We start from the raw sequence: 25,142 nt of genomic DNA on the forward strand, positions 1-25,142 counted from the left end.
TCAATGGTATGGAGGAACATTTTAAAATTTCGATGGCATAGAAGTAACATGCATCTTTTATAATGGCATGTAGGTAAAAGGCTCTATGTTCAGACTCCATAAAATAACCACCATTCGTACCCGTGAAGTTCAGAGATCAAGATCTCAGACCGTATTAAACACATCTTTTGGAGAATTCACACAAATCCTTCAGTCAATCTCCTACCATGGACTCATGGTGGTAACTAGGTGAAGAAAAATGGCGTTGTGAAGAAATGTTTCGCGGAGGTGCAGGTCCCATTGTGAAGAAAACTTCGTGAACATAATCTCCTAATCTTTGCTGTTCCAATCAAGGGAGGGGGATGAAACTCTTCCAATTCCATGTGTGGAAGCATCAATGATAGCAGAGCGATGCAACACCTTGGCTTGCACTATGAGTACCTTGACCAGCTTCCGTCGCTGGTCCTATGGAAGACCCGGGGCTTGTGCTTGGGAAACGTCTCTTCCCAGTCTGGGTTATTGATCAAGTATTTCCAGATCCTGCATCAAGAAAAAGTACACTATCTTCAGAGACTGAAGACACCTCAAGGAAAGCATAAACCACACAGTGAGATTCTTTTCCTGCAATTGCATGGCTTAATTCATGATGATGATTAGCTAACTGTAAGTCACAAACTAGTTAAATGATAAATAGATGGCAACAGCTTAGATATTTCCTATTTATGATCCGGAAAAGTAGAGGGGAATCTATTTTGTAGATATATGAACCTTCTTTCATTTTCCACAAAATGAGGTGGTTCTGCAGCCGGAGAGGTGGAGCATTGCATCAGGACTTCAGAGTCTGAAAGCTGGTTAAGTGAGGATGCTATATCTGCCCAGTTCGGCATCCTACATGGCAACAAGGAGAGATAGATTTATGATCAGGAAAAATTGTAAACAAATGAGGTGCCAAAACTAAGTATTTTTAGTAGTGATACATGTGTTCAAAGGCTATTTCCCACAACATTTTCTAGTTGCAATTTCTATACTTCATAACACGAACATTTGACACAGCAAAACAAAATGTAATTTTCTAGTTCCAAATGCGATTAAAAAGTGTGAATGGTCAACAAGAACATGACAAAGCTACAATTGAACTTTTCATGTGAAGAGGCACTAAACAAAGGTGGACTGCCATTGTAGCAACATCAATTTAGCATTGTCCTATGGCACTAAGAGAAGCTTTTGTCCTGTGGAATTTAGGAAGATTTAACTGGGTAAAAAACACCTGCTCATGTAACTACTAAACAATTGCTGAAAGTTCAGGAGGCACTTAGTTTTAAATACAAAGAGTTTGAAACATGTAAATAAAGATGTCAAAGATTTCTTCAAGTATATAATATAATGGGCTGGAGAATTTAAGATACCAGCAGGCAGGTGCGATTCGAAAAACATCGCACTGAGTATCATAAGTTTCCAGTAACCTTCCTTGCCAAGTTGGATCATAAGAACAAACACTAACACGAATTCTCCTGACAACTTCATCTGGACATCTTGAATTCATGTCAAAGCTTGCTGGTGTGACAACTCCAGAAGAGGTTTGAACCTGAAGGCAGAAGGTGGCCTTATGAGAACAATTAATCCCAAGAGGATTATTTCCAAATTCATGGTTCTTAAGCCGTATTTATTTATGAATACTTTGGGTACAAAACAAATGCAGATGGTGGAGAATGCAGAACTTCATCACACTGAATTAACCTTCAAAGGCCGTTATGTAAAAAACATGAAGACTGTTATGTTCTACTTTTAACTAGTGTGGTGTCAATTGGCACCAGAAATTATCAACTGACACTGTAATGGATGCTGAGGATAGGAAATCACTAACCACAAATCCACCAATTACTGGCAGTGCATTCCCATGTGAGTCAGCCATTGTGTTATTCTCAAGGACACAGAAGGACCGGAGATGGAATTGTTGCTGGGACTTATGCAGCACTTCAACTATTTTGCAACATAGTGGATAGGAATACCCTTCCTGTTTGATGTGCTTCGTTCCAGAGGAACGGACTACCTGCAGAGTGAATCATGGTAATTGGTTCCACAATTTTTTGTATTATGCAAAAAAAAGAGAAATAGATACTCAACAAAATGATGAACAGTCAATACATTATGAATCCAACCTTTGTCGAAGCATCAGAAAAGCCACCAATAAGGTGAATCTGCAGTTAAGTACTAGTGAGAATGGCTAAACAAGGTGTGTACTAAAGATGCTATGGATAAATTCTAGTGAAAGATACAAACATCAAATGGTGCATTGTCATCACCAAGTAATTCTAACATCTGTTTGAGCCCTCCCTCCACAATTTTTGGGAAATCCATATGGCTAACAGAGGTCCTGGATCAGACAATGGAAGATCAAAGGCATCATCAAATGAAGTTTCAGTGCATTCGGAAATAGAAGAGAGATGAATGAAACTGAAGTCTTACGGTTACGGGATCAAATAAATTCTCGCTTCTTTTCCACTTACATTCCAGTCCTGTTGTTGCGAATTACAACACCGATGCATGTAGTAGCCTCGTCTGTGCCCACTAACTATAGATGCAAAGAACATATTAACTCATGTATTATTGGAATTTGAATGGCATGCATAACATAGAAACTTCAAATCACTTTAGAAGTAAGACCCAACCAGCACAAGTTCGGGGACGATGTCACCTTTACTGCAACACAGATTAAATAAAATAGGCAGTAGCAACTGTTCATGGACAAGCGCTACTCTAAATGCAACTGCAAAGTAAGATTGGAATCCACATATTGGCATTCTAATCTAATGTAGCTTATATCCTTACTCATCAAACATTTACAGCTAAAGACAGCATGCATACTATAGTATAATCACTTTCAGAACGGATCATGTTAGACCGAATCAGGCAGATGAAAAGAACCGGACGCCAAAAAGATTGCTCCAAGTTCGCCAAAAGGTCCGGTTCAAATAGTTGAGCATCACAACTCAGGTAATTATTCACAATAGAAACCTACAAAATTGAATAATAGAAAGTAAAAAGGGTACCTAAGATGACTGCCAAACCCCAATTTCACCAGAAAGCAGCAGGAAGCACTGACAGTGCCCCAAAAGCTCCCAGTGCAAGAAACCCCACTTTATCCTTCCCCCGTAAAAGGCCTCAGCTTTGCCCCAAAGCAATTCCCAAATCGTGTGAACTGAAACTACCAAGAACTCCCCACCGCTTGAGAACCTCGCACCTTCCTCTGATTCTCTCTACAGCAACACACATGATTTGGCCCAGGAAAACAAAATCCACCTTTACGGCACAGCTGGATACTGAACCACGCATTATCAGGTACACAAGAAACTCCCTCCATAACCGCCCGAGGATCCCCATTTCCTCACGAGCCACGAGTTCCCTCCTCCTCTACTCTGGATACTGAACAAAGCGGCGACCCTCTCTCTACAGTCTACACGCACCTCAACGCGAGCCGGATCCACCGTGGCGTACTCCCGCTGGAAGACGTAGACGTGCCTCGGCGCCCCCTCCCGCCCCGCGGAGATCCGCGTCTCCAGCGTGGCCTTGAGCCGGTCGGCCGCGTCGCGGAGCCCGGGGTGCGCCGCGAGTGCTGCCACGAGCTCCATCCCGACGGCCCCCTGCAAGAGACAGACCGGGCGCCGTAGGATCAGAGAGACGGAATCGCGCGCAGACGAGCTGGACAAAGCGGGCAGCGTACGCACCGTGCGGGAGGCGGCGCCGGCGGAGGAGAGGACGGGCTCGCCGTAGACGAGGAGCATGGCGCCGGCGACCGTCCGAGGTGGAGGAGAGTGGAAAGGGTGTCTCGGACTCGAAAAAGTCGTGCTAGCGAACGAAGTTCCACCTTCCAAAAGCTTGGTCGTGCACGTAGTTTTCAGGTGTGTTTTTTAAGGGTCAGTTACAATTTCACGATTTTTGATTTCATGTTGAAATCGATGTCATTGAGTGACATGATTTTCAACGTGAAATCCAATTTCACAGAGTTGTGGTGGCATGAATCGAATTTTCCCCTTTTTTAAAAGTTTTTAGCTTAGCAAGGAGGATAAGCCCGTCTCAATGTGGTGGAGAGTATATTACATTATCAATTTTGTGGATAGTGAGAAGAGAGAAGGAGAAAGTTTTTTAAAATAAAAGAAGAATTTTGTCTTCATAAAATTTAGCCGGCATAATTATTTTAAAATTGGACATTGAGATTGGCCTAAGCATTGATCACTGACTCGTAGAGAGGTACGTAGTCAACTAAAATAAGACATAACAAATGATTAGTTAATTGATTCATAATTTACAATACTGTTTTTTTCTAATACGATCGCAATTGCACGTGCTCGGCTAGTCTGCTTTCAGTTTATTTCAGCTTATTCTCTCATTGAACATTATTGAACCAGTCGAAACTAGCCGAAATCAGTCGGCTTTTACCGGCCAGTTCATGTTTTTGTTCACATTATTTTCTTTTCCATATATCCACAACAAAATAGTATGAGGAATCTGCGTTCCTAATAAGTATGTTTAGAAAAAGGGTCTGTCTCCCTGTAAAGTGACTGATTTTTTATTATGTGTAAGTCACTGTCTTTTTTGAGTGATTTATTTTTTGTTTATATGTAAGTCACTGCTCTAGACCATTGGATGTCCATCCAAGGGTGCATATAATACTACTAATACATTTGAATACACATGTATAGAACAGATTCGAACGTTGGGCTTACCAGGCCCGCTCGTACTGTTTATGCACCCATTAGGCCTGATTTTGGGCTGAATTGAACTGTGTTAGGCTGTTTGTTGACATGTGTGTTTGTCTGAATTCAAGTTATAGCTGGACCTATATTTGTCGGACTTCGTAATGTTTTCTGTGCGGCTGTTGGGCTGCTATATGTTGGACTGTTCCTGTGTACTTGGCAACGGACCTCAGGCCATAACACAGTAAGACGACACTGAAACATGTAAAAAAAGCACAAATCGAATTGTTTTGTCGACATTAGAGAGAGAGAAAAAAAGACGCCAAAAAAGGTTGTCTGTTCACCATTGAGCCAAAAATTACCAACTTGAAATGGATTTGGTCCATAGAAGCCGAGAACGTGGAACGTGGCCACGTTCCTCGTTCCGGAACGGGAATGTTCCGGTTCCGTTAACAATTTAGTGTAAAAATTCTTCATAAGTGATGTTCCTCATTCCGGGAACGTTCCGGTTCCGGAAACAGGAACATGGCTACTAAGATCTGGTCAATGAAACGAAACAATTTTGCCTCAACATAAATGACCATGAACCACACTTAACTGTTAGTGAATCGGGTCAGATAAAAGGCTTCTAGAAACAAAAAAAAAAGCTGATGATTAAGCAAAGAAAAACAATCCAACACTGAAAATAACCAAATAAATATCTATATAGTAGACTCAAACTAAAGTAGGACAGATTTAATACACCCTTACAAAAGTAACACTTGAATACTACACATATTGTTGTTTGGCAACCTAGATAGTACAATAATAGTTTGCCACTACACTTCAAATAAGATAACAAAAGGAAAAGTAGTCCAGTAGTCTCTAGCTTCTGTCAACTTCTTCTGAAGGCATCCAGATCTTCAGGTTTTCAGAACCAAAATCAAAAAAATTTCATAACTTTGGGAGGAATATCCCTAAAGAAGCTGCAACAGTTACTAGAAATGTTCTCTACAGATTATATTCAGAAAACGAAAAGGATCATGAACAGGCTACATAAAAATCAAAGGAGGAATACAATAACACGAGAGGAAGAGGAGAAGGAATGTAGAAAGAACAAGAACAGGACAAAAACACAAACAGGAAGAGGGATACACAGAATGCAGAAAAGATGAAGATATCATGAGCAATCTAGTTTGATTATCTACATTTCAATTTTTTTCTTTCAATTAGTAGGATGTAATACAATTTCATTATTCAAAACTTTGTAATTTAATTAGACTTATGTTCATCAATTTACTGATATATGCTAGATATATGCTTGTATAGCACTATATCAGTATTAGGAACATCTTGTAGTTATTTGATTCTCGCTGAAAGTTACACTATTTACCTTGCAAATTACAGAACATCAATTAACTGTAACTATAGTACAAAAAATGTAAAAAGGGGCAATAGTCACAAAACCATCAACTACACGGCCATATAGCAATGAAAACCAAAATTACAGACAAATGATGATGCAGGAAAACGTTACCTTTCTGATAGCATCCATTTCATGAAGCAGTACATGGCTGAATTGGCCTTCACTTACACCATCCCTGTATAAAATATACAACAAAAAATTCCAATAAAAATAGCAAAGATGTGTACAACCTGTGTAGTAGTATGTTTATCATAAAAACCACTAACTTCAGGTAGAATTACAATTAGAAGCTGTAGCTGATTTCCTGTTCCCTGTTGGGCAACCATTTGTGTGGCCCTCCTGTGTACATCTCTCAATGCATTCTCTATATGGTTAGGAGCAGTTGACTTGACTTCAACAAATGGACGAGAATTGAGATTCTACAGGGATGATAATAAGAAGCCAACTATAATTATACCAAATTTCTGGGAATGAAATACATCATAATACACCCAAGAAGTGGACAACTTACAATTCCAATGACATTGCACATGTGAGTCAGATCCATACAGAACCACTGTACCTCCTCAGAACGCATGCGTGAAAAGTTCAAACAAGTCCAGTTATCAATAGTTCCTCCATTGATCATTTTCTGTAAGGCAGCTTTCTTACATCTTAAGATTGATCTAGAAAAATTGGTATTGATAGTTTTTACAACATTAACAAAAAAAGAGATACTCCTAACTCCTAAAGGTTGGCAAACAGTGCAGACTCATTTGTAGCTAAGAGCATAGCATTCACCTTATTGATCATGTTCCATTGTCCAACACTTGCTGCACAAACCCTACCAGAGTCATGATATTTCAACTAAAACACAATAAACAAATTACAGAACTACAATTAACTGTAACTATAGTATAAAAATTGTAAAAGGGACAAATCCTAAGAAGTAAAAGGGGGGAGGGCCAAAGCAGTAATCATCAAACAAAACAGGATTTGGCACATGGTTAATACACACAAAGCTAGCACTGCAGAAATAGGGAAGAAAAAGAAACCATTCTAAAAAAAGCTTGACCCTCTACCATCTCACATGTATAGCATACAATATGTTGTATTTTACTACTAAAAACTAGGAAGTTACAGTATTAAACGAGGATGTAATTCTATAATAAGTTACTTGTAGTTTTCTAGTGTGACATCTCAGAATTTTAAAATGCTAAGCAAGAACTAATAAATGTGGTTTCATGCTTGATAAACAAGAGAAAGTCAAATTATGCATTTCTTTTTGGAAAATAACATATGTGTATTCATGTGTATGTGTGTATATGTACATAGGTCAGGAACCTCAAATAACTTTCACACCAATGCAAATAGGCATATGAAAATGAATAGACATGTTTACCATGAAAAGATTAGTAAATGTCTAGTTGAACTCTAGGGGTAAAAGTGACAAAAACCACATGAAATGATAAGTTATTTGATTTATAGTTTTCGAAAATTTAAAATAATTTTTAAACCATTGTTCGAATAAACTTTTTCTTGAAATAAAAGTTGTAGGTTTTTAAATTCTCTACAACTTTCGAATTCAAAGTTTTCCATGTTTCAAAAGGAATTTTTGAGAAAAATTTGAATTTGAATCTGTCAAATCTCTCTCTCTACTCTTTCTCTCTCTCTCTCTCTCACTCTCCCTCCCCTGTTCTACGCTGGCAGAGCCGAGGTCGCTGGCCACGCGCCGTGCCCTCGCTGCGCCCCGTCCCTGGCTTCTTCCGACGCTTCTCAGTCTCCCCACGCGGCACTCTCTCCTAGCGCGCACGCCGAGGACGACCGTCGACGCGCCACGGCGACGAACACGCCGAGCCGTGCCGTGAGCCAATTCTCCGCTCGCTTGCGCCCTCTGCTGGCTCTCCTCCCTTCCATTGGCTTCGCAAACGAGTCTCCTCCCTCCCCCTCTACTCCCCTCCCTACTCCAGGCACCCGGCCGAGTTTCCCCGGCGTCCAGAGCCGCCCGCCGCCGCCATTAGCGCCGCCGCCTCCTAGGCCGCCGCTGAGCCCCCTCCTCTGCCTTCCCTCGTGCCCAACAACCCCCGCAGCCACCTTCCTTGCCCTCCACCGGTGCTCCCCGACCCGCTCGCCGTCGCCCACGACCCCCGGACCGCCGCCGCCACCGCTCCCCACCACCGCCGGCCGCTGTTCTCCACGGAGCCGCCCACTCCGGCCATCCCAGCCCCAACCGAGGTCACCCCGAGGTAGAGCTCGCCCTCCTCTTGCTTTTCCCCCACCGGGCCCTCGCCGCCGACGACCCCAGGCGCCGGAATCCGGCCGCCCGACGCTCCCCTGCTCCAAGTCCGGCCAGGGGCCTCATTTGAAAAGGAACAAAAGTTCCAGGGTGCTGTCTGCGAACTTAAGACTCATGGGAATAGTGCCTGTAGGGACTTCTTTGTTATTTCTAGCTATAAACTTTGAAATTCAATATAAATTCGTAGAAAATTCGTAAAATAGCGAATCTAGCTGTTCTGGAATCCTTGTGAAAAGCTCTATGAATTAGAATCAAAATAAGATGGGTGTTTGTTGAAAGTTTTTGCTGTACAAATTGATTTGTGTCACTAGGTACATAAAGACTAGTTGTTTTATCTTTTCCATAACTATTGTTTGAAGCCATGTATTGCAGTGAAATTTTTATGGTGAGATGTTCATGTGACTCTAGTGTTACTATAAAAGTTTCGTGTTCAGTTCTCATGAGTAGCTATTTCTTTGATTTAATGCTTGTTTAGTAGACTTTAATTATGGTAAATAGTTTATATTTATGATAAATCATGAAAATATTTTTGAGTGTTATTTTTGAATAGCTTAAATTGTCCATGAAGTTTGAGCACCAGTTCATGGTTATAAAAGAAGCTAAAAATGAATAGTTTTAGATTGCTGCCAGTTTTGTTTATTTTCTCAGAATTAATCCTGCACAGAATAAATTCTGAAATTTTTACAGTAACTAAGTTAGCTCTGTGTAGACCTTCTGTTAAATTTCTAGCTTCTGTTTTTCTCTGGTTTCACCTGTATAATTCAATCTTGTTTTAAGTATTGTCTCAATACATGAATTGTTGTGAATTATTGGCTACAAGTTTTGGCATGAGATTTGCAGGATAGCTTTTTCTGTTTACCTTATTTTTGATATAATTTTTTCTGATTTTTATTACGGAATGTGTGTTGATTTGTTTATTTATTAGCAAACCATATTTTACTTGTTATAGGAAACCACTTCAACTTGCTTGGTGAAGTTAGTATAGTTCTTTTGTGCTATTGATCATGATGCCTTGGGTAGTTAGAATTGTTAGTTAACTACTCTATAAACGATTGCCTATGTGATACGATTGTTTGCTATTTGTTAGACTACAACTTTATCGTGATATGAGTGTGTTTATAATACTGTTCTTGCATCGCATATAGATACGACTACTCTCGCTGACGGTACGTACGAGCTGGTGCCTGAAGCGGAAGAAGGTCCCGTAGAAGCTCAAGTGAACTTCGCCGACGCCGTCGAGAAACCGAACCCGACTCCAGAAGCCTCAGAAACTAACTCAGTTCAAGAAGGCAAGCCCCGGAGCACATCCTTCTATTTTAAATTATGCCACTTATTATTGTTTCTATCTACTTGTGCATTTAAGTTTACAGGAGTTGACTGGAACCTTAGTTGCATGATTCTAGGTACCGATGCTTGAACACTAGTATGGGTAGGTTGCTAGTTAGCTATGCTAATGGTTCGGTAGAAGTCGAGTGATTTCCTGTCACTCGCGAGAAATTATAGGAGTTGGTTGTTTACTACTTGATACAACTATAAGGTCTACGGGCGGGGTCGTGATACTCGGGATGCCCCGTCTGTTTAGTGAAAAGTGATAAGGCCGCAGTGTGTGGTAGTGGTGGTTAAGCGTTTGAACGTACTAATCACATGCTGAGAATATGGTAATCGGTAAGCTTAAGTACTGGATTGAACCGCGGCCGGAATATACTCCCCACCGTCTTGACGTCGTTCTCATCTAGCTAATGACGGGTGCAGAGCCGGGCTCTGTAGTCGAGGGCGGTGGGCCTGTTCCGTGAAGCGGGAATTGAAGGGAAAAGTTGCATGTGTGACTCTGGGAGTAATCATGTGACGTGTGTTTAGGTCTGCCTGGCCAGGTTAACAAATTCGATTCGAAACGTCCGTTTCTCACCGGTTATTGAGACTGCTTAACCCTTCTGTCACATAGAGTAATAAGTGGAATATGTACGATGATGAATATTGTTGGATGATGAAAGATAATTGTTTTACACCATGTATGTTATTGGATAGGTGCTAATGTAGAACGGTTAATTGAACTAGAACCCTGAAGCTAAAATTTGAAAATAAGGACCCACACTCTATTGCTTTTTCAGCAAAAACAAACCCCCACAAGCCAAAAACCTTGCATGTCTAGTTAAAGGACTAAGTATATCCTAATCGGGTAAGCCTTGCTGAGTATTAGTATAATCAGCCTTGCTTGTGGCTCAATTTGTTTCAGGAGATACTTTGGAGGACATGTTTGCCAGTCTGACCTGGCCTTGCACTCTCCCGCCTGGTTGGTCCGTGGAGTGGGATACGTCCCCGGCCGGCGATGACAAGATCGAGTGATGTCACAAATCGGGCTTCATCGTGACACCCATACCGTCGTTAGATATCGTGTAGTATTTTCGCTGCAATAAAGAACTCTGGTGTTTTCCTTTTATGTTGGCTTTACGAAAAGTACTTTGTTAAATTTGGAACTTCGTTTGTAATTCTACTATTATGTTAAACTCTGTGGTGTAATATATTGTGAGGTGTTGTAATCTCTGAACTCGCCGTCGCGTGAGTTATGCTGCTTTGTTTGATCCAGGTTTAAGTGGTTTCATCAGGATTTTACCCGACAGACTACCGATGTGCTCCGTCTGCGGTGCGAGTTAAACCTAATTGCCTTTGCAACGATGGTTAGCGCACTTAAGCCGGTTTATGTCGAGCAGTTCTGCCACAGCTGGTATCAGAGCCGAACAAAGCGTGCCCCAGAGAATGCGACAACGTTTTGGAGGAAATTTATTAAAAGTTTGAACACAAAAGTTGTGTTTACAAAGTACGTTGGTTCGTTAAGTATGGTGCCTAGTCCGTAAAGCCCTAAGGGAATTATGAGAATTTACTAGGTGGCTATCTAACTTATGTCATTATATATCTGACTTCCAGCACTTTACTTTCTGTCAGACCTTATTTTGAGCTCAATCAACCCTTAAATTATGTAACGACGTACCTACGTTAAGGTAAGAAGGTAAGGATCCTCAGTCAGCTGAGGGAGTCTGACCTTCCCGTCGGTGATGCGAGCCGAACGTTGCCCTCAAGCAATGGCATACTTGAGGTGCTGCCAATATACCAACTATCAGTTGCCTATATTGGGAGTAAAGTATACTCAGCCAGCTGAGGGAGTCTGACCTTCCCGTCGGTGATGCGAACCGAACGCTGTGCTCAAGCAGTGGCCTACTTGAGCTGCTGCCAATATATCGACCATCAGTCGATTATATTGGGAGTAAAGGAACTCGTGAATACGCTATCTTAGTGGCGTATGTTAACGTTGGCCATACGGCGGAAAATTGTATGGCTGCCGTTTCTATAGTGAATGACAATGTATGGGTGAATATGTGGGCAACTGCATATGCGTTACCCATGTGGCGTAGGACACATGGGGGCCGTTCGTGAGTGCTGGCACGAAGGGTCCAGTCGTGAATATTCATATATATACATGCAATGCATCTTCTGCAGGTACACTAACCGCGATTACGTTAAGTTAAGAACGGTTAGAATTCGGCGAAACATATAGGGAGAGACGTAATTTTGTGATATGCTACCGGCGCTAACCCCGTAAGTCCAAAGCTATTTGGCAGTTGTTTGTTTTGTGAGGACGAATAGGTCGTGCATGCATCATGATCTTAAACTGGAAATCAATAAAAGTACATGTGGTAAAGGGGAATACTGAGGTTTGCACCTGAGCACGTGTTATTTTTCACGATTAAGGTCTATCTAGACTCTGTTCTGTCTGTCGTGTCTGGATATAGGAAGTTGCCGAACTCAGCAAAGGACTTTATCTGCCGAAGTGCTTGAGTAGAATACAAAGATGTAGGATGTTAAAATACTCCTCTGCTGTAAAAAGTTGTTCTTGAAACGAACAACCTTTTGTCCATGTTGTTATATAATACATGCTAGTTCTATTTTTCTGCATCTACTCTTTTGTATTTTGGGGCATTGTATATTGCTTGCTCACAAAAGAGTTTTTGCATGTTCCAGATGGTGGGATCGACGCGTGGCAATCCGGAGGGTTTCGCGAACGCGAGTGGTAGCGGATCGCAGCAGCCGCCACCCCCACCACCAGGCTTTGCGGAGGTCCTGTCCGCCCAGATTGAGTTGCTTCGCCAACTTGTCCAAGGGCAGCAGCGAGGTGGACACCACGCCCATCAACCTCAAGCTGCTGGTTATCAGGATTTCTTTGCAACCCAGCCTCCTCTGTTCAACAAGACAGAAGAACCACTGGATGTGGATGCTTGGATTCGCACAATCGAGTCCAAGTTTGCACTACTTCCGGTGCCATGTTCGGAGGAAAGTAAGACTCTCTTTGCCGCACAACAGCTTCGCGGTTCTGCTCATCTTTGGTGGGACAACTACCATGGCATGTTTCCGGCCGATCATGTTGTTACTTGGAATGAATTCAAAAATGCATTTAGGGACCACCATATTCCAGAGGGTCTCATGGAAAGGAAACTGAATGAATTCCTGGCTCTTACTCAAAGAACTCGTACGGTTATCCAATATGCCCAAGCTTTTAATGGTCTCTGTCAGTACGCGGGCTATCATGCTGACACAGATGCTAAGAAGCGTGACCGCTTTCGCAGAGGACTCAATACCAAGCTCAAGGAACGTCTGAATCCCATTAGGGTTGACACATATAATGAGCTGGTTAATCTGGCAATTACACAAGAGGATTGCATTGTGGCTCATCGCGCGGAGAAGAAGCGAAAGGCTCCACCTGGACCCTCGAGTGCTCAGTCACCGAGGTATCGTTTCGTGCAGAATGTTTCTTCTACAATTCCTCAGAAGGCCCCTCCACCAGGGCGTTGGGTTTTTAGGCCGCCACAGCAGCAGGGTGTAATGCGACCCCCTGTTCCTCAGCTAACTGGTCCCAGGCCATTTGCCCCACCACCAGCCCGTCCAGGCGATAAAATCGTTGCTTCAACTGTGGGAGTTCAACTCATTTCGCCAGAGAGTGTCCGCAGCCTAAGAAACAAAACCAGGGTCAAGGTTCTACTCAGAACAACCAGAACAAGGGAAGAAGGCAGACTATTCAAGTCAGGCAAGGGTGGGTTAACTTCACCACTCTTGCAGAACTACCTGAGGGAGCGCCAGTAATGATGGGTACATTTTCTATTCATCACAAGCCTGCAGTGATATTATTTGATTCCGGTGCATCACATAGTTTCATTAGTGCAAAATTTGGTGCAAAAATGGGATTTGATTTCTATCATACGAAAGGGTCATATATGATATCAACACCCGGTGGTAAAGTTTCTTCTAATCAAATGATACGGCTTGTGCCAATCAAGCTGGGTAGTAAAATCATCAACAGCGATCTTGTCATTTTAGGACTGGAAGGCCTGGATGTTATTTTGGGAATGGATTGGATGACTCGACATGGAGTAACCCTAGACATTCCTTCCCGAGCCGTTGAAATAAACTCTCCAACCCAAGGAGCCACTACTCTTTATTTACCCTCCCAAGAGTGCTCCAATTCTTGTGCATATGCCATGAGCGAATCTAAATTAGAAGAAATCCCAGTGGTATGCGAGTTTGCCGATGTTTTTCCGGATGACTTGCCAGGAATGCCACTGGATAGGGACATAGAGTTTGTTATTGAGTTGCAGCCTGGTACTGCACCTATTTGAAAGAGGTCCTATAGAATGCCACCTAAGGAATTGGCCGAATTAAAGATTCAACTTCAAGAACTTCTTGACAAAGGTTTCATTCATCCTAGTGCATCACCTTGGGGTTGTCCGGCCCTATTTGTGAAGAAAAAGGATGATAGTTTGAGATTGTGTGTGGATTACCGGCCTCTCAATGCGGTGACAATCAAAAATAAATATCCCCTTCCCCGCATTGATGTTTTATTTGATCAGTTGGCTGGAGCTAGGGTGTTTTCCAAGTTGGATCTTCGCTCTGGATATCATCAGATCAAAATCCGACCCTGTGATATTCCTAAAACTGCCTTTTCCACACGATATGGACTATATGAATATTTAGTCATGTCCTTTGGCCTCACAAATGCACCTGCTATTTCATGTACCTTATGAATTCGGTGTTCATGCTTGAGCTTGACAAGTTTGTTGTGGTTTTTATTGACGACATCCTTGTTTATTCCAAGAATGAGGAGGACCATGCCAAAACTTGCGCATCGTTCTTCGACGTCTTAGAGATCATCAGTTATATGCTAAGTTTTCCAAATGTGAATTTTGGTTAGACAGGGTGAAATTTTTGGGTCATACTATATCCAGTGAAGGCATAGCCGTTGATCCTAGTAAGGTGCAAGAAGTGATGGACTGGAAACCTCCTGCTTCCGTTCATCAGATTCGCAGTTTTCTTGGTCTATCTGGATATTATCGTCGATTCATTCCGGACTTCTCAAAAATTGCTAAGCCCATGACTGAATTATTGAAGAAAGGAATTAAATTTGTCTGGGATGAAAGATGTGAGAAAGCTTTCCACACTCTAAGGGAGTTGCTGACTAAGGCCCCCGTCTTAGCTCAACCTGATAATGCCAAGCCCTTTGACGTGTATTGTGATGCGTCGGGTACGGGTCTTGGTTGTGTGCTCATGCAAGACAATAGAGTCATTGCCTATGCTTCACGATCTCTTCGGCCCCATGAGCAGAACTATCCTACTCATGACCTCGAGTTAGCAGCCGTCATTCATGCTCTGAAGATTTGGAGACACTATCTTATGGGCACTCATTGCAATATCTACACAGACCATAAGAGTCTCAAATATATCTTCACCCAAGCCGATCTAAATTTGAGACAAAGAAGATGGTTGGAATTAATCAAAGACTACGATCTCGAGGTGCACTACCATCCGGGCAAGGCCAATGTAGTCGCGGATGCACTAAGCCGCAAGACTCATTGTAATTGCCTAGCTGTGGAATATTATGACCAGACACTGTGTTCTGAAATGAGAAGACTAAATTTGGAAGTGATTCCCCAAGGCACTTTAAACCATATTTCCATTGAACCAACCCTCCACGATCAAATTATCATGGCGCAACTACATGATGAAGGTATTAAGATCATCAAGCAGAAGCTCTCCCAAGGGGAAGAAAAATATAAATGTTTCCGCCAAGACCACAATGGAATTCTATGGTTCGAAAGCCGCATAGTCGTTCCAAAGAATCATAAGCTCCGAAAGCAAATCCTCGATAAGGCACACCTTTCTAAGTTCTCCATTCATCCAGGTAGTAACAAAATGTATCAAGATCTTAAACAAAACTTCTGGTGGACTAGAATGAAAAGGGAAATTGCTAAATATGTTTCGGAATGTGATACCTGTCGGCGAGTAAAAGCCAGCCACTTGAAGGTAGCCGGCCCTCTTCAACCTTTGTCTATCCCATCATGGAAATAGAAAGACATAAGTATGGATTTCATTGTTGGATTGCCAAACACATCCCAGAAGCACGACTCCATTTGGGTTATCGTGGATAGACTTACAAAGACAGCCCACTTCATTCCAATGCACACCACCTATAATGCCAAGAGATATGCGGAGATTTATCTCGATCGCATTGTTTGCCTACATGGCATACCCAAAACGATCATTTCTGATCGTGGTACTCAATTCACAGCACGCTTTTGGGAACAATTGCAAGCTTCTCTTGGTACCAAACTGATTCGAAGCTCAGCGTATCATCTCAGAATTTTAAAATGCTAAGCAAGAACTAATAAATGTGGTTTCATGCTTGATAAACAAGAGAAAGTCAAATTATGCATTTCTTTTTGGAAAATAACATATGTGTATTCATGTGTATGTGTGTATATGTACATAGGTCAGGAACCTCAAATAACTTTCACACCAATGCAAATAGGCATATGAAAATGAATAGACATGTTTACCATGAAAAGATTAGTAAATGTCTAGTTGAACTCTAGGGGTAAAAGTGACAAAAACCACATGAAATGATAAGTTATTTGATTTATAGTTTTCGAAAATTTAAAATAATTTTTAAACCATTGTTCGAATAAACTTTTTCCTGAAATAAAAGTTGTAGGTTTTTAAATTCTCTACAACTTTCGTATTCAAAGTTTTCCATGTTTCAAAAGGAATTTTTGAGAAAAATTTGAATTTGAATCTGTCAAATCTCTCTCTCTACTCTTTCTCTCTCTCTCTCTCACTCTCCCTCCCCTGTTCTGCGCTGGCAGAGCTGAGGTCGTCGTCCGAGTCGAGGCCGCCGGCCACGCGCAGTGCCCTCGCCGCGACCCGTCCCTGGCTTCTTCCGACGCTTCTCGGTCTCTCCACGCGGCACTCTGTCCTAGCGCGCACGCCGAGGACGGCCGTCGACGCGCCACGGAGACGAACACGCCGAGCCGTGCCGTGCGCCAATTCTCCGCTCGCTTGCGCCCTCGTGCCCAACAACCCCCGCAGCCACCTTCCTTGCCCTCCACTGGTGCTCCCCGACCCGCTCGCCGTCGCCCACGACCCCCGGACCGCCGCCGCCACCGCTCCCCGCCACCGTCGGCCGCTGTTCTCCGCGGAGCCGCCCGCTCCGGCCATCCCAGCCCCAACCGAGGCCACCCCGAGGTAGAGCTCGCCCTCCTCTTGCTTTTCCCCCACCGGGCCCACGCCGCCGCCGACCCCAGGCGCCGGAATCTGGCCGCCCGGCGCTCCCCTGCTCCAAGTCCGGCCAGGGGCCTCGTTTGAAAAGGAACAAAAGTTCCAGGGTGCTGTCTGCGAACTTAAGACTCATGGGAATAGTGCCTGTAGGGACTTCTTTGTTATTTCTAGCTATAAACTTTGAAATTCAATATAAATTCATAGAAAATTTGTAAAATAGCAAATCTAGTTGTTCTGGAATCCTTGTGAAAATCTCTATGCAGTAGAATCAAAATATGATGGGTGTTTTTTGAAAGTTTTTGCTGTACAAATTGATTTGTGTCACTAGGTACATAAAGACTAGTTGTTTTATCTTTTCCTTAACTATTGTTTGAAGCCATTTATTGCTGTGAAATTTTTATGGTGAAATGTTCATGTGACTCTAGTGTTACTATAAAAGTTTCGTGGTCAGTTCTCAAGAGTAGCTATTTCTTTGATTTAATGCTTGTTTAATAGACTTTAATTATGGTAAATAGTTTATATTCATGATAAATCCTGAAAATATTTCTGAGTGTTACTTTTAAATAGATTAACTTGTCCATGAAGTTTGATCACCAGTTCATGGTTATAACAGAATCTAAAAATGAATAGTTTTATATTGCTGCCAGTTTTGTTTATTTTCTCAGAATTAATCCTTCGCAGAATAAATTCTGAAATTTTTACACTAACTAATATAGCTCTGTGTAGACCTGCTGTTAAATTTCTAGATTCTTTTTTGCTCTGGTTTCACCAGTATAATTCAATCTTGTTTTAAGTATTGTCTGAATACATGAATTGTTCTGAATTATTGGCTACAAGTTTTGGCAAGAGATTTGCAGGATAGCTTGTTCCGTTTACCTTATTTTTGATATAATTTTTTGCTGATTTTTATTACGGAATGTGTGTTGGTTTGTTTATTTATTAGCAAACCATGTTTTACTTGTTATAGGAAACCACTTCAACTTGTTTGGTGAAGTTAGTATAGTTCTTTTGTGCTATTGATCATGATGCCTTGGGTAGTTAGAATTGTTAGTTAACTACTCTATAAACGATTGCCCATGTGACACGATTGTTTGCTATTTGTTAGACTACAACTTTATCGTGATATGAGTGTGTTTATAATATTGTTCTTGCATCGCATATAGATACGACTACTCTCGCTGACGGTACGTACGAGCTGGTGCCTGAAGCGGAAGAAGGTCCCGTAGAAGTTCAAGTGAACTTCGCCGACGCCATCGAGAAACCGAACCCGACTTCAGAAGCCTCGGAAACTAACTCAGTTCAAGAAGGCAAGCCCTAGAGCACATCCTTCTATTTTAAATTATGCCACTTATTATTGTTTCTATTTACTTGTGCATTTAAGTTTACAGGAGTTGACTGGAACCTTAGTTGCATGATTCTAGGTACCGATGCTTGAACACTAGTATGGGTAGGTCGCTAGTTAGCTATGCTAATGGTTCGGTAGAAGTCAAGTGATTTCCTGTCACTCGCGAGAAATTATAGGAGTTGGTTGTTTACTACTTGATACAACTATAAGGTCTACGGGCGGGGTCGTGATACTCGGGATGCCCCGTCTGTTTAGTGAAAAGTGATAAGGCCGCAGTGTGTGGTAGTGGTGGTTAAGCGTTTGAACGTACTAATCACATGCCGAGAATATGGTAATCGGTATGCTTAAGTACTGGATTGAACCGCGGCCGGAATATACTCCCCACCATCTTGACGTCGTTCTCATCTAGCTAATGACGGGTGCAGAGCCGGGCTCTGTAGTCGAGGGCGGTGGGCCTATTCCGTGAAGCGGGAATTGAAGGGAAAAGTTGCACGTGTGACTCTGGGAGTAACCACGTGACGTGTGTTTAGGTATGCCTAGCCAGGTTAACAAATTCGATTTGAAACGTCCGTTTCTCACCGGTTATTGAGACTGCTTAACCTTTCTGTCACATAGAGTAATAAGTGGAATATGTACGATGATGAATATTGTTGGATGATGAAAAATAATTGTTTTACACCATGTATGTTATTGGATAGGTGCTAATGTAGAACGGTTAATTGAACTAGAATCCTGAAGCTAAAATTTGAAAATAAGGACCCACACTCTTTCGCTTTTTCAGCAAAAACAAACCCCCACAAGCTAAAAACCTTGCATGTCTAGTTAAAGGACTAAGTATATCCTAGTCGGGTAAGCCTTGCTGAGTATTAGTATACTTAGTCTTGCTTGTGGCTCAATTTGTTTCAGAAGATACTTTGGAGGACATGTTTGCCAGTCTGACCTGGCCTTGCACTCTCCCGCCTGGTTGGTCCGTGGAGTGGGATACGTCCCCGGCCGGCGATGACAAGATCGAGTGATGTCACGAATCGGGCTTCATCGTGACACCCATACCGTCGTTAGATATCGTGTAGTATTTTCACTGCAATAAAGAACTCTGGTGTTTTCCTTTTATGTTGGCTTTACGAAAAGTACTTTGTTAAATTTGGAACTTGGTTTGTAATTCTACTATTATGTTAAACTCTGTGGTGTAATATATTGTGAGGTGTTGTAATCTCTGAACTCGCCGTCGCGTGAGTTATGCTGCTTTGTTTGATCCAGGTTTAAGTGGTTTCATCGGGATTTTACCCGACAGACTACCGATGTGCTCCGTCTGCGGTGCGAGTTAAACCTAATTGCCTTTGCAACTATGGTTAGCACACTTAAGCCGGTTTGTGTCGGGCAGTTCTGCCACATCTAGCCATTGATCAGGTGTGCTAATTAACCAAAAAATGACCAAACAACAACCACATATAGGAATACATGTAAAGGAGCTACATAGAGCAATACAAATTTTCCCTATGACACTGACAAACAAAACCTTTACTTGAAAATCAAAGTCAACTTTGATCAAATTAGGGCTCAGTGAAACTATTATGACAAAAAATAGGAACATGAAATTCTTAATTTAAACAAGATCAAAGACATACAATTCATATTTAATCTGGTGTACCTCTTCTCAGTGCACTTGTCTGTATAAAATCAGGTGTACCTCTTCTCAATGCACTTGTCAAAACATGGCTGTGTAGCCTGCAAATACTGAAACATGGAACATCAGACAAACTGACAGACAAAGAAATCCATAGAGTTGAAGTACAACATTGCTACAATCACTTTCATAATGTTCTGATTTTAAGGGGAAAAAATGTCATGGGCAATCAGCTGGGTTCAGGGTAAGATCCGTGCCCATGAGCAAAAAAAAAAAAGAATACATCAGGCAGAAGAAACGAATTCAGTTGTAGCAGCAGGAAACTGAACTTCAGGATCAGTACACACAAAGCTAGCACTGTAGAAATAGGGAAAAAAGATATCATTCTAAAAAAAGCTTGACCCTCTGCCTTCTCACATGTATAGCATACAATATGTCGTATTTTAAAGCTAAAAACTAGAAAATTACAGTATTAAACGAGAGTGTAATTCTAGTATAAGTTACTTGTAGTTTTCTAGACATTGATCAGGAGTGCTAATTAACCAAAAACCAAAGTGACCAATCAGCAACCACAATGAACAAATACTTTATGTAAGACCATACTACTCATTAACAAAATTAAGAGTTAATATATCAAACTAATAATCCCCTGGCCTCTAAAAAATGCTTCTATGGTAACCAAATTAAAAATGCAAAACTCTGAAACTAAAGTATGTTCAGAAAAAACTTTAAACTCAAAGTATGTTCATATAACATTAAAAAGCATACTAAATTCTAAGATGAATATTTGCAACGAAGGAGAAGTTCTTTACCTGAGTTCTCAACTCATCAACTCCATTCCTGCAATCCTAGAAAGTAACAGGTCAGGGAGAAACTAAAATACTTGGGTATATTTGGCATCTAAAATCATTCCTGCAATCCTAGAAAGTAACAGGTCCGGGAGAAACTAAAATACTTGGGTATATTTGGCATCTAAAATCCTAGTGAAGTATTGCTCACTATTATGTTTGATAGTAATAAACTACAAAATTACAACACTAAGGAGGGTGTATTTGCAGATTGAGTCCACAATAAATCTTAAGCTCTCAACTCACCAAACGAAAAGAGTAAGACACACTAGTATTCTTGTTGCAACCACAACTTTGGTATTATCTTGTTCTCTTACATATAGAACGGTAAAAGAAGGCCTTAGTGGAAGATGCTAATGGCCATGATGGCCTCTAAAAAATTAAGGATACATCTTGAGGAGAACAAGTGGCTCTCCTGACTCCACTCCCTAAAGACTAGGAGCTGCTAACAACACTGACATGTTCAGCTAAATAGCTCATCGACTGCTAACTTAATTAAAATAGAAAGATACACAAAGACTCAACACTATATACTTAACACGAGACATGGGTTACTGTCATAAAAATATAATGGACATAGGAAGAGGAACCAATCTGGTAGGTTATGGAACACAGAGAATGGTCAGATTGCTAAATAGGAAACTGGTGTTGCAAAAAGTCAATTTGAATAAGCTAATATGAAAGAACATTTAGCAATGTAATTGGCCCTACTTCAAATATTCTCCCACAATGTGATTTGGATATATCAACAATCATGTTTCCACAACCTATCCCAAATACAGCTATATGAAGAACTGATGTGAGAAAATTACAGTAACCAAAATACAAGCTGCTCTAACATTTTACAGTAACAACCAAGAAAATTACAATAATGAGTCAGGTTGTAATTCTAGTATAAGCTATTTGTAATTCAAAATTTCAATGAATGATGTTTTCAACCTGGAATGAGTAACCAATAAAAGGGATAGGACAGGCAGGAAAGCAAAAACATTCAGTCATAGAGTAGCGTATTTGAAAGAGTTCACATGGACCAAAATGCACTACTTCTAATTGCAGTAGTGCTACATGACTCAGGAAATCAGACAGGGCAAACTATAGTGTTAATTGTATGTACAAACTATATATTGCAAAATAGAGTAAAGGATCCACTGGATGTGATGATAATTTGAGAAGGAATTAGCGAGGTTGCAAGCAATCTATATATATCACAACAATTCAAGTCTAGGTAAATATTGTTGTATTTGTCAATATTTAACGAATCCCCACTCAGAGTCGGAAAGCAAAAGGATGGCAAAAATATATAGATTGCAATTGACCAGATTAAATGAAACATTTCAGATCAGAGTGTAGATAATCCAAGTAAAAGATGGAGCATCACAAGCATAGATGCCAAATAAAAAAAACTGGACCTGGTAGTTCCTCAACTTATAAACTACTAGACCAACAATCAAATACATGTTAGCTTATAGCCTGGTGGATGAAACAAATGTCTAAATAAAAATGAATTGTTTAGTACAGATAAGTGACAGACCTTGAAGTCATCCAGAGGGAGCCAATCTAAGAGATATAGTCTGCTAATTAGCATATACAAGAAAAATCTAGCTACAGAAAGGAACACTCTCCGCTGGCAAAATAGCGATAGTAATAGCTATGCAAGAAGTTTTGCAAAAAAAAATCTCTTTTACTCAAATTAATAAATCGTGAGATACAGTCAGAAAACAAGAGACACCAAGTGTATTTTTAAGAAGCTTGACAGCTGAACAAAAGAAAACATCAAATTTCATGGTCTATTTGACAACATTTCTCACAGATAACAGTTGAATAAGAGTAGGCCGCTTACACACAGCTTGCAGCTTGGCAAAATATCAAATTCGACTAGACAGATTAAATACAACACTTCAGATATTTCAAGCCAATGCAAGTAGGGGTAGGAGATAAATAGATGGCAAACATACTTCACCTGGTACTTCCTCTAAGCCAAACTGCGGATAAAACTCTGACCTTGACAACTTCTAGTCTGATGAAAACAAAAGGCAAATAAAACTACAACCTTGACAACATCTTTCAGACTGCAGATATTTGAGGTCAATGTTGGTTCATTACAAGCACAGATGATCAGGTGGCCAAAATATAAAATACAACATTTAAGATCAGTTAGTGCATCACGAGCACTGGTTTAGGGTTTACTGGTGTTCAGGATTCAAAACCACATGTAAGCCTAACCAAAACCGCAATGAGAGGTGTACACATCTTGCAAACAGATCCATACACATCCTGAACATAAGTAAAATAGTATTTAAATGCACATGGAAATAGGTTTATGATCACGGTGATGCCATTTTAAAGGCATGGAAAATAAGACAAACAACACATGATGGTGTGAATTAACTGTAAAAAAACAACTCTGAAGTAAGCGTCCAAAAACAAAGATCAAATTTCCAAAAACAAGTGGGGAACTGATAGAACAACAGGACTTATACTCATTAAATAACATGGGGGATAATGGACAGACACAGGGGAAGAGAATTCCCAACATCTGAATCCCAACATCTGAAACCTGACTGCTCGAGATTAATTGTCATCGAGGTCGATGACACAACAGCCTAGGTCTTCGATTCACACCCCACTCCCCACTCGACAATCTCAGTTCAATAACTACAAAGACCCTGAACCTGGAACCCTAATCAATAGATAATCCTCAAATCCAAGCCACATACATCTCAATTCAACATCGAACAACTACAATCTCGATTCGACCCCTAACAAATCCCAAATCATCAGTCTAACTGCTCCTCACGAGAAAGGAACAAGAGAACAGGGGAGAGGAAGAAGTTGATGAGGAAGGTACTCATGGCCGATGGAGTTGACACCGAGGTGGTACACCAACCGGAGTACTCCGCCGTGCTCCTGTCGCTGCCGCCGCCGGCGCGGGCGGCTTTGCAGCCGTCGCCATTTCTCTCCGGCCGCGGCGAGGAGGCCCGAGTTCCCGCCGGCCGGGGCGGGGACAGAACAGGCGGAGGCAGCCGTGAGGAGCACGGGGGCAACACAAGCACAGGGGCGGCGGGTGGGTTCTCGGCTCGGCGAGGCTCAGCGGCGTGGGCGCATGGAGGCGAACAGGAATGGATAAGAACGGGAGGACGAGAGAGTGGATCGATACACTGGTTGAATGGACAACAAACAAACAGGTAACTACTTACCACCAACCCACTCGGCGTACAACGCAAGATAGAGAAAGCAGGCCCGGTTGGCCATAGATCGAATGCTCGCAATCGACTTACACAAATACAAAAAATAAGTCACCTTAAAAGAAGTAAATCTGTTAGAAAAATAAGACCATTATGTTAGTCAACGGCTAGGATTTGATCTCTCTGTCAAAAAAGAGAAAGAAAAAGTGCAGTATATATATGGGGAAGGGGAACTGGCCAGCTTGCGCCTTCGTCTGACACGCGTTTTGCACTTGCGATTATCGTCGTAAAAGCTTCTCATCATGAAAATGGACGCGTTCCGATTCGACCGGATCGCATCGGCACGTCAGTCCAAGCACAAATACCATAAACTGATCCGAATAAATGAAGCATCTAGAGTTCTAGACCCTGCGCTGCAGCACCTGAACGTTCCGTTTGGACGGACCGCGCTGCAGATTGATCCCATTCCCAACGGGATAAGATGTGCTGTCTCGCATGTCCTGTTCTGATAGGATTAGGACTCAGGAGAGTGCGGCTGGTGTTTGACGCTAGGAAGGAGTAACCAGCCTTCTTGTCCACGACAGGCAGGAACCCTTTCTTAGACTCTGCTGCGACTATAGCAGATCAGAATGGCACTCAGTTTTGACCAAATAAACCATATTCCAAGTGAAATGTGACCAGCAAATTAAGTAAGTGGAGTGGGTACTGCAGAAGGCGAGCATTTGAAGGCGATCGTAAATTGGAAGGGCAACTCACATGCCGCCGGATTGGGCCGGGTAACAAACGCGGCGGCCGCGGCGGCACCCGCCACGAGCACCTGCCGCCGCCCAGGCCCGGAGCCTTCCTCGTCTGCGTCAGGTCTGCATGCTGCGGCGACGGGCGTGACGACGGCGCAATGCCGCCGCCTGCGCAGCGACGGGGACCCGGGGCGGCGGGCGGCGGCCACGGGAGCGGAGGAGGATGCGCGGCGAGGGAGCGGGAGGGAGACGGCCGTGGCCATGGGGGGCGTCGACGAGGATGCGGGGGAAGCGAGCGAGAGAAAGCCTGCGGACTCGGTGTGCCGAGTAGTAGGAGGATTTCGCTTCGTTTCTGGTCCACACACGGACCTCTCTCGCTGGACGGACGGGGCAGCCCGCGCTTAGATGGGCCTGTTTCCATCGGATGTTCATTTTGGACCCAGGAGAATCTGCAG

General features: G+C 42.2%; 1 protein-coding gene and 1 long non-coding RNA gene across 3 annotated transcripts; both read right to left on the reverse strand.

Moving 5' to 3' along the window:
• Positions 1-86: 86 nt before the first annotated feature.
• LOC120703937 (protein N-terminal asparagine amidohydrolase-like) lies at positions 87-3,861 on the reverse strand. 2 transcript variants are annotated; one of them, XM_039988149.1, is made up of 9 exons: positions 3,705-3,861; positions 3,444-3,620; positions 2,487-2,551; positions 2,260-2,353; positions 2,139-2,177; positions 1,844-2,029; positions 1,386-1,564; positions 748-867; positions 87-519 (listed from the first exon to the last, which is right to left on the reverse strand). In XM_039988149.1, the coding sequence occupies exons 1-9, from the start codon at positions 3,759-3,761 to the stop codon at positions 411-413; spliced, it is 1,026 nt and encodes a 341-aa protein (XP_039844083.1). In that variant the 5' UTR covers positions 3,762-3,861; the 3' UTR covers positions 87-410. The 2 variants fall into 2 exon arrangements, with proteins under 2 accessions (XP_039844083.1, XP_039844084.1); XM_039988150.1 differs by lacking the exons at positions 3,444-3,620; positions 3,705-3,861 and adding an exon at positions 2,649-3,437.
• A 15,825-nt stretch (positions 3,862-19,686) lies between these two features.
• LOC120703938 lies at positions 19,687-24,995 on the reverse strand. Its single transcript, XR_005687321.1, has 2 exons — positions 20,730-24,995; positions 19,687-20,027 (listed from the first exon to the last, which is right to left on the reverse strand). It is a non-coding gene; the product is annotated as an uncharacterized LOC120703938 (long non-coding RNA).
• Between the last annotated feature and the right edge of the window lie 147 nt (positions 24,996-25,142).

This window comes from Panicum virgatum, chromosome 4K (assembly GCF_016808335.1).
Source record: "Panicum virgatum strain AP13 chromosome 4K, P.virgatum_v5, whole genome shotgun sequence".
Taxonomy (NCBI): domain Eukaryota; kingdom Viridiplantae; phylum Streptophyta; class Magnoliopsida; order Poales; family Poaceae; genus Panicum; species Panicum virgatum.

Coding starts and splice junctions, on each gene's coding strand:
- LOC120703937 (XM_039988149.1), bottom strand. CDS start 3,761: ATGCTCCTCGTCTACGGCGAGCCCGTCCTCTCCTCCGCCGGCGCCGCC. Junction 3,621..3,704: donor CCGGCGCCGCCTCCCGCACG/GTGCGTACGCTG, acceptor TGTCTCTTGCAG/GGGGCCGTCGGGATGGAGCT. Junction 2,354..2,486: donor CGCAACAACAGGACTGGAAT/GTAAGTGGAAAA, acceptor TGTCTGATCCAG/GACCTCTGTTAGCCATATGG.